The sequence below is a fragment of the Battus philenor genome, unplaced genomic scaffold (assembly GCF_028537555.1).
Source record: "Battus philenor isolate CCGP_79_NKW_IND1 unplaced genomic scaffold, ilBatPhil1.0.hap1 SCAF_7, whole genome shotgun sequence".
Taxonomy (NCBI): Eukaryota; Metazoa; Arthropoda; class Insecta; order Lepidoptera; family Papilionidae; genus Battus; species Battus philenor.
The window spans coordinates 5,558,767-5,576,623 of NW_027181737.1; the positions used below are offsets into that span (position 1 = coordinate 5,558,767).

The following is a 17,857-nucleotide window of genomic DNA, read 5'->3' on the forward strand; positions in this document are numbered from 1 at the left end:
TTTTAAAATCAAGTTCTCGCTCTTCTGGCATTCTTTTCACAAGGTACAAAAGAGGTCATTTTAAATAATCTTATGTGGTTATCCACATAAGATTATTCTTCGATACACCCATCGAAATCTTGGCCATGTTCTCGAGTTGTAAGGTAATTCACATCCACCCGCTAAACACGTATACAATTACAAATGTTAAATTTGGCTACAATACCTTGGCGGCGACAATGCTGAGTCCCATGCCCGAGGAGTTCTTGTTAAGACGTACGATGAGAGGGCGCGAGTCGTGGCGGTGCGCGTGGGCGGCGTGCGCATGCGTGGCCAGGTACACGGACCACGCGCCCAGCGCTCGCGGCTGGTGCACGAGGCGGCAGAGTGCGCCGCGCTGAAGCGGGGCCACAAACTCCGCCAGCCCCGGCGGGACGCCTCGCACTACTTCCGCGCTGAACCCGTCACCGGGGATCAATAACGCTGCGCCCAACCAACGGCTTTCTTCGGCACGGATCTGAGTATTTATGATTTCTTATAACAATCTTGAAGTTATTAAGCTACACCACCATCAACATAAAAAATCTTTACTTATATTGCAAATTCAAATGTATAAATTCTTCATTGGTCTGAATGTGCGCATGTATAAAAAGTTCCACAAGATATCTTAGACTGTTCTTTTTTTAGGTTTCTATATCTAAAGTATATTATTAAATAATATTCACGAGTTTATTTAGTTAATCGAAATGTGAGGAACTTGATTAGTTGACTCATTTACATGGTTGATATAAAAATGCATCAACGATTTTTTAATTTCATTTAAAACAAACTGATGAGTTTCTGGCCGGCTCTTAGAAAATCAGCATTCCGAGCCGATGGTAGCTAACTGGTTATAATGTTAGAATATTTGACGATTCGATAGTGCGTGTAAATGTCTCCTAGAATATGACATTTTTGAATTTGAATTTTGAAGTATTTCGATTGCTTATGTACTCTTCTTTATTCTTAGGTAATAGAAATAACCCGGCACACAGTAAAGGGTTACACTAACTTAGTTTAAATTGAGAGGTACTCAAAATCCTCTAATAAATTTTTTAATACTTTTGAAAGTTTTGCCAGTCGTAACCACTTGATTAACGACTTTTTTACAGAAAACCCTAAAGTAGTGCTTAGATTTGTTTAAAAAAAATTAAAGTTACCTCTCTTCCATCAGCCCGGTAGAGCTCGTCAGCCAAAGCTCTCGCATGTGCTACGGCCGCGTCCACGATCTCGGGCGGCGCGATCGGGGACAACAGCGCACGAACTTGCACTGAGTTTAGTTTCACGCACGCCGACAAAGCCGACCTCACTTCGTCCGGGGTACGATATTCCGCTTGGATTAGTAGAGCTGCGGCGTAATCGATGCAAACAATATTTATTTCATTATATTTCATATATAATAATATACTTTAAATCAAAAACACTTGCAAAATATACTACACGATTTAATAAGCTCTAAGAAACACTAGTAGATGGCATAACCGACGGCTTTGGGCCCAAAAGGTTCTCGCGTGGGTAAGCCCCCCCCCCCCTCCACGTATGTCGCTCAGGCAGCCAACCTTGCCTTGTAGTGGGCGTTTATCGGGTGATATGAACAAATAAATAAAAAATGTAAGTGAAATGAAAAAACGGGTAACATAAGGCCACATTAGCGAGATTGTCAACTGACCTGCCTGGTGTGTGCGAGCGAGATGGCAGTCGGCGGCGAGCTCGAGACCCTGGCGCTCGGCCCATGCAGCCAGCAGCGCCAGACGCCGCGATAGAGCGGCGCCCCATCGCGCGCTCACCGTGCCCGGCTCCAGCACCAGCTGCAAAACACACACATTATCCAACGTTTTCAATAACTCACAAGTCTATATACCTTTGAGCAGTTATTATTAAATGTTACTAATTTGTCCTTCGGAGCGGCTAAGAGATTTCTCGGAAATGTCAGTCATTAAAATTTCCGCGAATTTCCACTACGGAAAACCTATTTTATATAATTGAAATCACTAATTTGTTTTCAAACTTATTGTTACAGAAAATGTGATCTGTATAACTTGCATTTTCTCGAATTAAAGGACTCAAAACGACTATTTCAACATTCTTAACGATATTACGGTTTTGTGGATGTAAGGACCTCACAATCGCACTCGGATTAATAATTTCGATATAGCTTAAAAGTATTTGGTCCTCGGTGACCGTCATTAGAAATTAAACTAACAATATATGAAACTTGTCGTATTAAGATTATCTCTAGAGCAAACTATATAAGAACGTAAAAAAGAATGTATATAAATTTGTAAGTGGCACCTTGTTGAAACAGTAGGCATTGATGTAATGGAAGAGATGTGAGAAGAGTTGTATAGTGAGCGCGGCGTTGACGCGGCAGCGGCGCAACAGGACCATGGCGGCGGCCAGCGCCTGCAGTGTCGGCGCCGTGGCCTCCGTGGCGTCCGGCAGCGACGGGTTGTTCAGGGTCACCAGCGCGCGGCCCAGCTCCTCTTGGAAGCACGTAACGAGGTTGCTGTCAATTAAAACAATAAATGAAGACACTCATTATTATCGTCATAGGAATAGTTACACCCACCTCTTTACATATACGGTCTTTTTATACACAATCTTGAAAAAACACAGTTTACCGATAAAAATAAATGTACTTTTTTAAATATATTTTAGTTTTGGCACGAATCCGTATAAATTTTTTCTAGCTGAAATGGAGTATGCATTAAATTTTTAGTTTAGTTAATAAAATAATCAATCATTTTACCAACAGGCCGTTAAGAATGTTTCTTCAAGTCATGTTGGGTTTGAAGAAACATTCTTGTAGAAGCCAGTGGAACAGAATATATTAAAATCAATTTTAATACATTTTCGACAAAATTCCATTACATTCATACCTAAATGCGTTTTGGACGGTTTGAGGCAACAATTCTTGCGCTTGCGTGGAGAAAGATGATATATGCCTGTCACACTTCAAAAAGTGCAGTAGCTCACTAGCGTTGGCCATCCAGAATGCTTGTGCTGCAGAGTCTGTACAACGTTCCTGAACATACAATAACAACATTTTAATAAAATAATATTCTATACATCTTAATCTTCCTCACATTTTAATAATAAAATTATGAATGATGTGTCATTGTAAATGAATGCATTCTGCAAGTTACACGTAAATATATCCAACATACACAAATATGTAACACAATATCGATATAATCCTTATTAAATATAAACGATTGGATGTAATTGCTAATTTTAATTTAATTAATACGTAAATCTTGCTGTTTAAATAAAGAATAAATTGAAAAAGATATAGGTAGACTTTAGACAGCCATGACTAGTCTTATATTTTATATTGATGAGGTTTCGAATAATTGTTAATAGTCAGGCAAGAAAATGTCTCATAAATAATTAAAAAACTGGAGACCTCATTAGAGTTCCACTCAGGATCACAGGTCGGCTCAAAATCATTCTTAAGGCTTAAAAACCGATCTGTATTTAGTTTTCAAGGTATTTTTTTTTAATTCATGTTGTTACCTGCACGGTGGCGTGTATCAGCGTGGCGACGTGATGTAAGAAGGCGGTGAGCTTATGTGCGCGCTCCGTAGGTGTCAACTCCGGCCGGTAATGCGTTGAAGCACGGTATCTTAACACATAGTACATATATAAATCACTCATAAAATACCTTTTTTGGAATGATATCATCAATCTATAAAATAAAACTATAATCAAATGAGTTATGTGGACGTGGGTTTTAAAGCAACAGAAGACCAATGCTTCACTGTCTAATCACAGCGCGTGGTTTCTTTTCAAACTATTAACCACAGTGGCGTCGTTAAGCAATCCGAAAGCGAATAGATTGGGGTGATCACCGAGGCGGTCGAAATGTTGCTTATAACGCTCGGTATCTTCTACTACTGTTATTATGTTTAGGTATTCATGTATCTCTTTGTTCTTCATAAACTATGGAACGTTTGCATGTTCCTGAGGATCATATTTTGAACCTTTTGCAAGCCTTCTTTAGCTGGCCACTCTCCAATACAAAATAAAGTAAACATATTTTTAAACGCTTTACATGTTGTATACTATGATACAGATCAGTGCTTCCCAATCTTTCAGTGGTCCCGTAATACCACTTTTTATTTATGAGTATTCCGGATTTCACACTGCTATAGTATTTCCGCCATTTCAGATGTAATCTTCATGCACCGTTTAAAAGATCCTGTTTATTTCCAGAGCTACGCGTAAAATATAATAAATGCTGATGAGTTACAAGGGTTAGCATTAATAAAGATATATTCTAGAATAGTTACTTTAGTTAATAGCGAAAATATTGTATAATTAAGGGTGCCTGTAAAGGTAATATTTGTTTGAAAATAAATTAAAAAAAAATACCTTGCGCATAAATAGAGTGTGTAGACGGGCGCGAGTTTGAAGGCGGGCGCGTGTGGGTCGAGTCGCGTGATGACGGCAGCCAAGAACTGCGCCTGCCCAGCCTCAGGGAACTCCAGCACCGCCGGTAAAATAGCTTCCTGCCCCGGACGAGCACACGACGACGCTCTGCGGACACCATATTTGCCACATTTTGTAACTTTCGTACGCTGACAAATTAATCTAACGCAGGTGATTACATTTTATCGTATGTCCCAGTTACTTAAATTGTTGAGCCAATTATTTGCTCATAAATATTTAAAATTAAAATGGACGTTAATCGATTAACTTTATGTTATTAATAATAAGTGCGTCAACAGCCAAGCAATGCTCGTTCCGAGGTCACACTTGTACTTTCCTCACTGTTTAAAGGGAATATAATTTCATTGGAAAAATTAAACAAAAATTTTCAATTATTCTTACACAATATATATTTGATTTATTTAGTAACAGAATATGTAACAACTATACCTAATCAATTTAAAAAAAGTACATGCAGTGGGTTGTTTAATACCTGTTGTCGTGCCCCGAGCCGCCGCTTTTAGCACTGCAAATGCTCTTCGTCTCCACGTTTCCGTCCAGATCGAACGTCGTCTCATAGTTATCCTTATACTGGGAGCCGGTGCGGCTCGCGCCCGTACTCTCCTCCTGGTCGTTGTACGCCGACCCCGACGGCTCATCTCTCATGTAGTCATCTTTCGAGTCGCTCAAATGTTGAGACATCCTTAAGGACTCGTTGCCGAATTTCAGCGTGTTGTTGTTGTAAGGCGACATAGTGTCATTGCCGTCCCTGTAGGCGTACGCGTCGTGGGACACGGGGCTCACGGTGCCCGGATACTCAGTCTCGTTGGTCACATTCGCGTTCGAATTCGAGTCGAGATCGGCGTGGTGTGAGGCGAGTGAAGTAGGCGACATCGCGCCGCTATTCTCGGGTGACGTCGGTGATCTAATGCGTTAAAGGTAAAACAAGCGCATGTCGGTGAGCCAGTGATAGAAACATGCAACGAAAAAAAAACAACAATGAACGAACGTAATCGATTACATAAAAGGTGATTAAAAAGCAACGTTTCAAATCTAACTCGGAATTAGAGCTTGAATGTAATAAAATAATGTTGAAAATGTACAAATGCAACTACTTATAATGTTGCAACTATAAAATACAAAATACAATAGTTTGAGAAAGCATAGCTACAGACGACATATAAGCAGTGATAAATAACTTGAATTCACCTGTCGTATATTGAACCGGAACCGTAATTTTGTGACTGAGCGAGGTTTCTATTCATAAGGTTTTCTTGAGCAGGGTCTACAAAGCGGAAGGTGGAGACACGTCCAAACTTGAGCAGACAGCCGTGCTGTAAAAAGAAGCCGTTATCATTTATTCAAGTAACATTTTAACATATAAAACGATGCACAACTATTATTATAACGGCAAAGATGCAATGTAATAAAATAGAAACTAGGTATTGGCATAAATGGATAGTTTTAATTGATCCTTTAGGAAACTGAAATTACCAATGTTCATAAGCATTAATTTTTATAACCAAGTTAGTTAAATTTTATGAATACTATAAATTAATAAAAAAACTATCATTACGGCAAATCAATAAACATATCTGAAAGAAATTAAAAATAAATCTCTTGGTTTCAAAAGTGTGAGAGGTGTGAGGAACATACAGAGTGAGAAGCACCGCTGTAAAATTTCAATTTCTGTTCACAGCACTAATCAATGCGATGCCGTTTTGGAGTTTCGGACAAAATATGACGTATCTATCTCAAAACTGTATAAAGCCTTTCCTAATTGACCGTGCAAAATTTATTGAATTTGACAACAATGCTCAAGCTTACTGAAATTACCTGGTAGATAACTCACTTGACAAACTTTATCACGTGTCAGACTTCGATGTTAGTTTTGGTAATTGCTGTGAAGGACTTCCTTCACGCGGATCAACACTGAGATCAATACGACTTACTATTTATTCTTTTTTCTAGGCTTACATATAAAATTAGCAACTGTGTAAGGTATTACAATACAATCTCACGCAGTGTCTCTAAATTATCTTGCAATAAATTTAAAAGTTGATTAAACAAAAACGAAAGAATAAAAGAGGAAAGGATTTTTGTGTGACAATAAAACTGTGGAATGAATTATTCTATTAATGTATTAAATATGTTGTTAAAGTGGCAATTCGTTAGAGGGACGTCTGCAGGTCTAGAGTAAAACAAAATTTCAATAGCATAAAAGACGCTTGCAACTTCAATCAAAATATAACATAATGTAAAACCTAGTAAATAAAAAAAATGGATTAAATAAAAATATAAATCATAAAATCATCAGAATTTAATATCCTTGAATATTGGTTAAATTTTACGAATATATAATAGGTAGCAGCAGCGCTATATGATACCTACGTAAGCTTGGTTAATTTAATGTCGAGTAATAGTAAAATGGAGGCTATAACATCGGCGCCGTACCGTCTGCGTGTTGTTTCAAAGTTTATATCCGTTGTGACGTTTATATCAGACGAGTATAGAAAGGATGACTAAAGACAAACATATAGTCATGTATCAAAGATATTTTCGAATATAAATTACGTAATAAAAATTCACTGGGTATGATGGACAAAATTAACATATTTTGAAAATATCTCTATAACATCAATCACACGTAATATTATTTTTATTTTGTTATAAAGATAAGATACAAAATGCAATAATTTCAAAACACAAGATTTTCCTAGTCAATAATTGAACCGCATATCCGAAATTTGACGTAAAAATTACACTACCATAATTTTCTCATTATTTAATGTTATAATGTGGATGTTCTGGATCATTATTATTATCATTATTACTAAGTTTATGTACATTTATTTGTACAATTTTGGTTATGAGTTCCAAATATGTTGATGTTTATGTTTTGTAAAAATATCAAAACATTTCATTGAAATCTGTATTATTATAGCACAATTAGTCAACTTACTTTTTAAGCTTGTGATTACTATGGGTTATTTAAAATGCATCATTGGATATAATAAACTTAATTAAAGTTTCTGAGGTCACAATTTATATATAAGTAAAATAGAATTTATACAGTTCTTTGTGTTAATATTTCCTAACATAAAATGCAGCCTAAATAAAACAAACAATTTTTACAGTTTTTAAATAAAACGTAATGCGACGGTGATGATACGAAAACCCATAAATTCAAACTCTGTAGAAAAAATGCTATAAAAGTACTTTACTCATTAAAGGACGGACACGTTAATTATTTAAAAAAACATAATTAACAGGTTGCTGTGAGTATATACAATTTAAATTAAAATTTGAAAATTTAAGTGATACGTTGAAATATTTTTTTCTAGTGCGTACAAAATGGGTTGTAAGTGAACCGAGTGCATACGTAAGAGGGCGTGTCCGCAAATTCGCAACGACGAAAGTAATTTAGTGTAATAATTAATGATTTGTATATTTCAAAAGTATGTTTATTTTAGAATTGCTTACAGATAACACCATGTGTTAAAAATTCACAAAAGTTTTATTTATTTTCAATCTTAAATTATAAAAATTTTATTATTAAAAATTCTTGTCCCAAAAGACCTAAAATACTTACAATAAGTTTACATCAATAAAGTTTGAAATATTCGAACAGTCCATAGTTAATGGATTATGTCAAAAAAATTCTTTTAAGAAGGCAAAATACTGTGTGTGTAGAGCTTGATCTAATAACTAAGAGTGTCAATATTTATTTTCTTACAAAAAGAAAATCAAATTAGAGATTTCTTAATTCAAGTAGGCATTAATACGTACTTTTGAATCGACAATTACTTTAACCGCTACAAAGCTTAAAAGCTACTATCGGTCTAAAATGTTCATCTGCGAAAAGGAACCGGCCAGAAACTACACAGTTGCACTTTTTAGTTAAAATTTAGCAAAGTTTCATGTATACGTTATAATAAAAGCTATGTAATCGAGTCAATAAGACAAATCCCACAAAATTCCATGAAGTAAAATCTTTTGAATGTTATGCTAAGATTTATTTACAACATACTTTTAATTTTATATTTATAACTAGGACAACGAAGGTATAAAATATCCTCTGAAATACACACACGTAGACTCGGACCCATTTTAGATTTAGTAACGTTTTTCCAGACGAAATTTAGGCGTTACGAGTTTATATTTATATCTAGTATTTATTGTCAACTGTAAATAAATTTGTCATGCGAGTACTTCTAAGCAATACCTGCAGACGTTGCGTGTGCATGACCCTGCGTCCGTTGAGGTAGACATGGGCGTCGGCGTGTAGCGGCGTCACGTTGTACCCGCCGTCAGCCGCAGCGATCACACAGTGCCGCGGCTGGATCGACGGACCGTACAGCTGCAGTGCAGTTCCGTTACCGGACCCCACCTGGATACATAGTGATAGGTTATAGACGTAAAAGCTTGAAAGAGGTGAATGTATAGCTCATTCGCTGTCAATTGTCAAACAAAAATTAATGGTTTCAGAAATAATAAACAACGTAATGATAATATAGTAAGAAAATATTTTTTAATAATTCGGATTTTTACATATTAAAACTAATTATTGTTTATTATCTGTCCCCGAAAGGGTTTACAAGTTAAAATAATTATTTAAATTATAACATTCAAAATGATAATACCTATAGCATTATAGTATGAAAAAACTACAAGCATACGAGTACTTCTCAGTACTCGTATGAAACATTTTTAAAATAAATTAAAAAACATGTTACCAGTACACAATTTTTTGCAAAAGCCCTAAATATATTAATAGATTCATAAGAGATATTAATCGTTTGTCAATATAATACATTTATTAACAGAAACAAAACAACTACTATATTTTAGGATTAAACAATTAGTCAAAATTTATTTCGATACAAAGAGTTCCGAAAACAGTTTCATAAATCAAGTATAATCCTTATTTCATTCTGTTATAGGTCATTATTTATTTCATGATTAATGATTCAATTAAAACAATACAATGAGATAGAGCTTTCTCTTAAATTATCTTGACGTAATCTATATATTTTTTTAAAAACTTTGTTCTATTTACAATATTTTCATTATTAAGCTTTACTAATATTATAAATAAGGGCAAAGTAAACCAGTACAGGAATTTCGATTTTAAGCCTAAGCAGCGACAGAACTGAACTCGTAATCCCGCCACTCGCATAAATTAAATGTGCCATCTCCCGCAGCTGAGAGCTCATACGAGCAAGTATTACATCCTCTGATCCGATTAGAACATAAGTATGGCGTCGACTAACAAATTAAATATTACACAATGTGTTCTGTTGAGTATATTTTACGAAATCAAAAGAATCGTTAATTACGCACGAAAATAGCGAACAGTAACATTACAATGCCTCCTCTATCATAGTCGTTTAAAATAGGGTATTATAAGCTAGAAACCTTAATCGTATACGCTAGCATAAGTTCGGATTGATTCAGATATAATTGGTCGCGACAAACTTTTGTCACCAAGTGATTTTATTCACCGGAAGACCAGATTGCCTTACTAGCATATCTATAGTCTCGAGGGCCTTAGGTGCAGAAAGCGCACATACTACAGGGACTGTGGTCCGGCGAGAAAAAAATACCAATGCTATGCGTACAGAATTTTATGATTCCGCTGCCAGCATGGCCAGGACAAAAATAAATAGATGGATATGTATAAATGTAACGGACCGCATTTTTCGTTGTTGTAAGTAAAATATTATATATACCATGAAATTTTTGGATTAAATAAGGAATTTACGTACCGGAAGTTAGTCGTAAGTGTAGATATTTTATTGAACGTTAATACAGAAAAACAAGAACCGGGTGTTACTAATTAACACTATTATAAAATCATTAAATATAAAAGATCTCTGCTTTTATGGCAAAGGAATGAAGACGTGACAAAAAAAAAACTCCAGGGCTCCCTCGGGAGCATCTGCTCAAGGGGTTATATTTTTCCGACTCATGTTTTTTTACCCAATTTGTTGGCTCAAGCTCTTAAGTTGCTTGGGCGAATATTCTATGGAGTAACCTGACACGTGGGCTCTGGGAGTTGAACTCAGGTTAATTTATCATTGCACACGTGTATAGCATACCAATTTAAGTGCTTTCCAGAAAACCGAATCATAAATTGTTCGGTTGTTGTCAGCCTACTTATACTACCACCTATAAATTCGTTATTATTAAGAAAAGTAGTGGCGCAAGAAACTTTAGCAAGCATCTCTTATCTATAAAATGAATTCTACTCAATAATGGTAGAAACACTTGAAGATTAGCAACTTCCATAAACGAAGACGGTATCTTGGGTCTTGTTGGCTGCAATTTTTGTTGGTTTTCCTTTAAATTGTTAGCGTTACATCGGCAGAAAACTAGAACACGTTTATCGGTCTCAGCGTTGCAAAGTTTGAATGTCACCGAAGGGATTGCTTTGTACGTGACATCACCTACGACAAAAGAGTTTGATCTATATAAGCGGTACTGTGAACCCTGAAGAGCGACGCAGCTAATGATTCATTGATCACTCATCACTTTACAGTGATGATGATTCCGTGCTCATGCACAAAAGCGGCATTGCGTTTTATGTATTTCAAATTCTATACAACATAGGCGTTACGGTTGCAAATCGGGTTAAATCCTAAATTGAATTCTCACCTGCCTTAACTTCATACTACTGTGACACACAGTTATTCCTGTTGAAATATTTTTATTAATTAATTTGTTGTTTTAGGGTTGAATTTTGTCTTCAGCTTTCATTTTTTTATCGTTTTAATGTGTTGTAGTGTGAAATGTATGCTTTCCTGTCTATTTATACGATAATAATTCTGGTAAGTTACCTCAAGTACATCTGTTAACCGCATGCGGCGACCATTTTCGAGCGCCGATCCGTCGGGTGCAACCTCTATGAGCAGAGGTTCGGTGCCGGGCCGAGCGCCGCCGCCGACCTTCTTTTTACGACGCCGCGGCTGAGCATCCGCCGGTCTCCGCCGCACGTGGAACATGATGGAGCCTGCGTTATGACAATGTGTTAACATGAAATAATTATAACATTATTAAATTTACTATATTTTATAAAAGATCTGACTTGCCTACTTCTCACCAACTGGCCCAAATTCGAAAATTTCACACCATATAGTTAACACCAGAAATAATAAAGATTTTGTCTTTCTCTAGGCTTCATAAAATTAGTAACATTTTTGTGGGCAATTGTGCACAATCATCATGGTGTTAAAAATTTTTAGACGATAATAGAGGTTGGGAATGAATTTATTAAACTTGATGTATAAAGAATATTTCAAAAGTAATCACAAAAAACCCGTCATGGTTCGTTCTTTTCAGGCATTCAAAGGCGTGTTAGAAACTTCGTAACTATAAGTTGAAAAACACCTTATAGGGTAGTTTAATCTGATCCTGGTTTATATAAAATTGGACTCTTCAGACAATGTTCTCATGATATATACAAGTAATAAATTTAATCGATCCTATGTGTACAATAATACGAATAAATAAAACCAAACCAATAATAATTATAAATTTTCTGATCTATAATTTAAATAAAGGAAAATTTAAACACTGCAATCTGTCAAAAAAAATTCTGGCATTGTTTACAAGCAGTAAAGGCAGTCCTCCTTTTATTATTATAGAATAACTACGCCAACGAATTTTCAATGTTCAAAAAAGAGTGTCGATAAGTGGCAAATATGACATCATTTGGGAGGTTGAGCGGAGCGTTCCATTTGTGACGGGGCCCAGTGGGACGCGAGGCGGTGGGTGGCGAAGGAGTCGGGGAGAGAAGTTCCTACTGTCAACATCATTAGCGCTGCTAAGTCACTCCGAGCCGAAACTCACTTAGATGACTTTGTCATGACTATTTAAAATGCCTTAATTCGCTTTTGAACGTTGAAACGGGACGGGCTCTGAAGAATGTAAGGTTGGATTTTCACAGGGTTGAAATTCTCGTTAACTCGTAAAACAATTATTCGAATCTTTTAATTTTACAAATTTGCAAATTAAATATTTCATTTGAATTAATAAAAAAAAATATTTGCTGAACCTAGTTTGTTATTTTTATGAAAGATTGATGCTCTGGAAATGGGCTCTAAGTGTTAATCATCACGCTAACCGAATTTATTATTGGAAAAATAAATAAGTATTAGTTCCGCCCATTTCGATCAACCAAAAACTATTGTATACTGTAATAAGATTTACTTAAAAATGGACTTTTCATTACAGATTTAAAACTAAGGAAAGGAAGGTCTAAGATATCTCGAGGAAATTTAATATTTGTAGTTTATGGCAGCGGCAACATGTATGTAGTTCATATGTTAAAATTAATAACCGCTATTACAGAACGTGAACTTATTTTTTTCCATCACCTTGCGTAGGTACATTATTAAATTACTTTTATAATTGTACAGTAACTTAGAAGTCATGGTTAAAAATAAAAAGTTAATATAATTTCATGTGCTTGTCAGTGTGTGTTTTATCTCACAAGTTAGAAAGACCAAAGAATTCCGTAACGTTTATAACATAAAACAGTATTGACCTAACTTAAAAACTATCAGAAATTTAACGGAAGAGAGGTCGACGTCGATGTATTTTTGTCGGTATTTAAATTTCGAATACAATTATGCCAATATTGAGTTTCATTTCAATTAAAGAAATATATTAATTTAAGAATCGCAATATAATCTAATTAACCAAAAAACATTGCTCGCTACGTAAAAGCCCCTAATGATTTTAATCACGAATTATTAACAAATTAGGTGATATCACAATAAGCGAAACTGGTCTCGGTCACGCTAACGTACTAGTTTTATTAAAGTCGTCAGGTACAATTAGGCAGTACAGCGAAACGGGATCATTTGCAATAAAGGTACTACTCGGCATTACATTTTTTTTATACATTAGGTCAAGGATATTTTTCATACAAATCCCTTTTCATACGTTTCTACGCATGTAGAACGTCAAGCTTTTATTTAAATAAAATTCTCTCTTTATAAAGCGTTCCCCGGTTACACAATAATAAACATTACGTCAACGACAAAGCAGCCGTGCACTAGACAACGTTCAAATAAATTGATAACACAGTAAATACCTACTGCGGGAACTATCAATACGATAGTTGCAATGCTGTGTGTGTCCTTGTATAAGGATAATATAATCACTGGCGTAAACTTGTCATCATTTACCGAGTAGGATCTCCTTATTGCCACATCTTAATCTTGAACTAAATGACCGATTGAAAAACATTCGATGTTTGTAGAGTGACGTCGGCGCGTGTCTATTAACAACTAATCGACTAAGCGAAGTAATAGCGCGCTGACCGACACTCGACTGCTATTCAGTGTTAAGGGTCAGAGGAAATATTGTAGAGTCATTCATACATTCACTGGTTCAATGCTAATTTAGCTTAAGGTGTGTTAATTACCAAAGCTATCAAGTGACTAGAACACCTATATTTAATATTTTAACTTTCAGATCCTCCAATTAGACTTTATTACTTTAACGGGTTGATTTTTTTGGTCCATCTGTTTAGATAGGTAATACGATTTAATTAATAATTTAGGAACCACGCTTTACTCACGTATTTCATTGATAAATAGTTTATTATCAGTTTAAAAGTAGGAGCAATAATATTAGAGAAATATTTAAAAAAAACTGTAAGTACGATTTTTTTTTCATTAAAAGCTTTTATTTACTCTTGTCTAAACACGCTTGTATAATAAAATAATTTAACTTTGGAAATCGATACGTATATGCTGGTCAATAACCGTTGCATATTATATTCGCAGAAGTTCAAATGTTACATTAAAAAGTACTTAGTAACTTATAATATGAATAATATAAGTAACTTAGTACTATTAATTCGTCTCCAACTAAATATTCCTTTAAAAACAAAGTTATAATATATAAATAATTGTAGTGTTAGTCAAAAGCCAATATTATATTAAATAAATCGCAATGATTGCTTTTGCTGTCAAGGATTAATATAAAAATATTTTTGAACTCCGTAGCTAGTGAAATTACAAGGCAATTGATACGACCAAACCAAGAGAAGTGGTTTAGTATTAAATTTCTCCGAAATCTACTATTACTACTAATTCTACGATACCATGCTTTCGCCGTATCATACGATAGCTCTGCTCATATCGTCACTCTTCTTTTTCTTCTTTTCTGCCCATAGAGGCGCACTACAAGGCATAGATAGATCTCCTACAAAGATCGGTCTTGCGCTGTCACTTTAAACGAGCAATTCTATGAGCAGCGTCGGTCACCTTCGTTCTTCTGGGGATCTTATCATTTCTGATTCGATTTCGTAGCGAAACTGCGAGCATAGCTCTCTCCACTATTCTCTGGGTAATCTTAAGCCTTCTCACTCACATCGTCACTCAACGATATTTAAAAAATATTACCAATGTATTCACATAAGTCGGACATACTATGAATAAAATAAAGTACTGTTAAAATAATAACTAAGCGATGGTCGTAGATAATTACACAACTGGCGCTAGCCGAGCTGTCGTGCACTTTTACATTATCGGCTAGCCACAGTAAAACTATGACGTGGTAAATAATGACCTCTACAATAACTGCATGCAAAAGTACACAAGTATTAATGAACCTGATTCATATTTTATCTAGTTAGTTTAGTTGTCCGCCTAAGTCAATTTCAAGCGAACGTTTCTAGCGAAAAAGCGAACTAATTTTTGGCACAAATAAAAAACGAATTGTCATCTATTGTCTCAGATGTTAGTGCTGCAAGCCCTGGGCTATTACAGCTTCGTTGGTAATAAGTTCACAAAACGGAAGGATCCATGAATTTTTCAATAATTGACATTGTATGCGTAACATACATGGTAATACCGTGGAGGTTTCGTGAAGTGTAATTAACAGGTTTTATTATAGTGACCCGAGGCTGGGCGGTGTCGCATCGACCGTGCCATCCACTCGCGTGACGCCGGCGCCACCTTGCCTGTTGCCGGACGATTACTATCAATTTACTGTGCGATAAAATATGTACATGTACTTGCAGTAGGCATCTTAAATAAGTTCTTTGTTGAGAACAGAATATGCTTCTTTAAGAGTCAAACGTACAAGAAGTTAATTCATCGTATCTGTGAATGTTAATGCCGCTAGCTAGGAGGGTTTGTGCAATTTCATCAATACTCAGTTTTCCGGATCCGCGAAATATCGCGAAGTAAATATTGTAATACAAAACGACTAGCTGACTCCTGTTAGTTACACGTGGCCGGTATTGCTATTTGAGAATGTCATTTTATGAAATTCATTCTAAGTAATTTTTAACAACCCAAAATAAATTCTACCCAATTTCTATACCTACTAGAGCTATTGTTTCTAAACATGTATATTTTAATGAACGACCCCTTTAATCCAAATCGGTGGCAGAATTTGGTAAAAAACTACTTTTATTACTGGCCTCTAATCGGCGAAAATAATAAATATCCTTCTAAATCTCAAGGCTAAACATTATCGTTCCAGAGATATTGTGATGTATCAATAAGGAGGACAGCATCTATATGTCACTTACATATATGTGGATTAAATACATTATACCCCAAATGTCCGAATAGCAATCAAACAGGCAGAGGTACAGCCCTCTGGGATCGCCCGAATTGGAATATTAATCGTTTTCGAGTGACACCAGAAGCTGACAATAGAAATTGTCTGCATCGTAATTTTTAAGCTTCGCGGCCTTTCAGTACGGTGAAATAAATAAAAAGTATAAATAGAAAATAAAACGGTGTAGCGCTAAATGAAAAAAAAAATATGTCTACTATTACTGTTTCTATTATTACTAAGGGAGCAGCGGCAGAGAACTGGGACTTGCGATTATAAGTCGTGGTTTCGATTCTCGAGATATAATTCACACTTTGTGCATTAATTATATAGGATAGCAACTGCTCACTAATGAGTTTCCAAAGTAAGAGCAGCAACGTTCTCTGCATACCATAATACCACACTGCGATCGCCAACTCGCCTCCCATACCTGGCAATCATGGTATATCCGCCGTAAATATCTTTGAGGGAGGCCTACTTTGCAATGGGCGTTTATGGGTTAACACGACGATGTGTGTTATTTCAATCTTTCTATAATTTAGCAATTTTTATCAAACAATCATTGATCGACGGGTCTATTAAACAACTGACTTAAAAAAAAATTGCTCCGAAAGCAAGGTATATACCAGCATGATGCTTACTTTTTATCATCCGTTAGTATATGCGGGAGGCATTTAATGATTATTGAGTAACCAATTCAAAACTTTCTCCCGTCTATAGTACACTACATGAAGATAAATCTTACTACATTATATTAAAATTTATGTTTTAGACTAAAGTATGATAACTATTGGTCAATAATAATCAATAATTACGCACCAATTATTTAAAACTTAATCAGTTAATTGTTTTTAATTTAAGTAGACCTTGAACCGTAGCAGGGAGTACGTTTCTCGACCTTTCCAAATAATTAATAAAACATTGCGACTAGTTAACTAGTTACATGACTTAAACAAAGGCTTTATCTGATGTTACTCAACTTTCTTTGTTACATTAAAAGTACTTTATACTAAATTTCCTTTGTTTTATCCAATAAATGATAGTAACTCATTTTTAAGAAAATAAACTTTACACTATTTCTTTTCTTATCGCAAAACGGTCGTTTAACAACTTGAGAAGCATGAAGCGTTTATTTTCTTTTAACACCTAATTGATCACAGTGAACAAGATATAAAAATAACGTGAAATGGAGCGAAATTGTAAGATAATCATGTTCACTGGAAGGGGCAAAGTAATTCTTACGCGGCATATGTTACATGAAACTCAAAGTTATTAAGGAAGCTTTTTTCAATAGCTCAGTATAAAAAAGTTCACAAATGAAACACACAAAAACTTTACAAAACAATCACACTACTTTAAAACACCAAAGAAATATTTTAATTATGGAATGTAAAATTAATTGTACCATAAATTCACGTTTCAACTAATAACCGGTAAATAGTATATCAGAGAAATATACTGCTGTTAGAAATATACAGCTATACTTTTACTCATGTAAAACTTTTACTTCCGATCATCATGTAAACAAAAATGCATCGACGTTTTAAAATCTGATTTTTTTATAGGTTTCTTTTAAAGGTAGACGAGAAAATTTTAGAAGCCTTCTGTCTGCATCAAAAGCAATAAATGGCGGTTCAACCGCTATATGTTGCTTTTAATGCGGAGTGGCACCAGAGAAATTCTACAAATTCCCCTTTTCCCTGAAGGCACTCGAACAGGACTGAATAAATATACACAAACAGTCAATAGGATGTTTACGCAAATTTTTCAATTTAAATTTTAATAATATCAAAAATTACAATAATTTGAAATGTTAAAAAAATAA

At 35.2% G+C, this 17,857-nt stretch overlaps 1 protein-coding gene across 2 annotated transcripts in view; it reads right to left on the minus strand.

Moving 5' to 3' along the window:
* The window catches only part of cno (adherens junction formation factor afadin), a 76,588-nt gene that overhangs the window by 16,746 nt on the left and 41,985 nt on the right, over window positions 1–17,857 (minus strand). For both annotated transcript variants that reach the window (XM_068774724.1, XM_068774723.1), the window contains exons 10-20: window positions 11,289–11,461; window positions 8,675–8,839; window positions 5,659–5,783; window positions 4,943–5,374; window positions 4,393–4,557; window positions 3,535–3,643; window positions 2,898–3,043; window positions 2,311–2,524; window positions 1,688–1,826; window positions 1,179–1,366; window positions 206–496 (exon numbers count right to left, since the gene is read on the minus strand). In XM_068774724.1, the coding sequence (XP_068630825.1) occupies window positions 206–496; window positions 1,179–1,366; window positions 1,688–1,826; window positions 2,311–2,524; window positions 2,898–3,043; window positions 3,535–3,643; window positions 4,393–4,557; window positions 4,943–5,374; window positions 5,659–5,783; window positions 8,675–8,839; window positions 11,289–11,461 (2,147 nt within the window). The remainder of the gene's footprint in view (window positions 1–205; window positions 497–1,178; window positions 1,367–1,687; window positions 1,827–2,310; window positions 2,525–2,897; window positions 3,044–3,534; window positions 3,644–4,392; window positions 4,558–4,942; window positions 5,375–5,658; window positions 5,784–8,674; window positions 8,840–11,288; window positions 11,462–17,857) is intronic.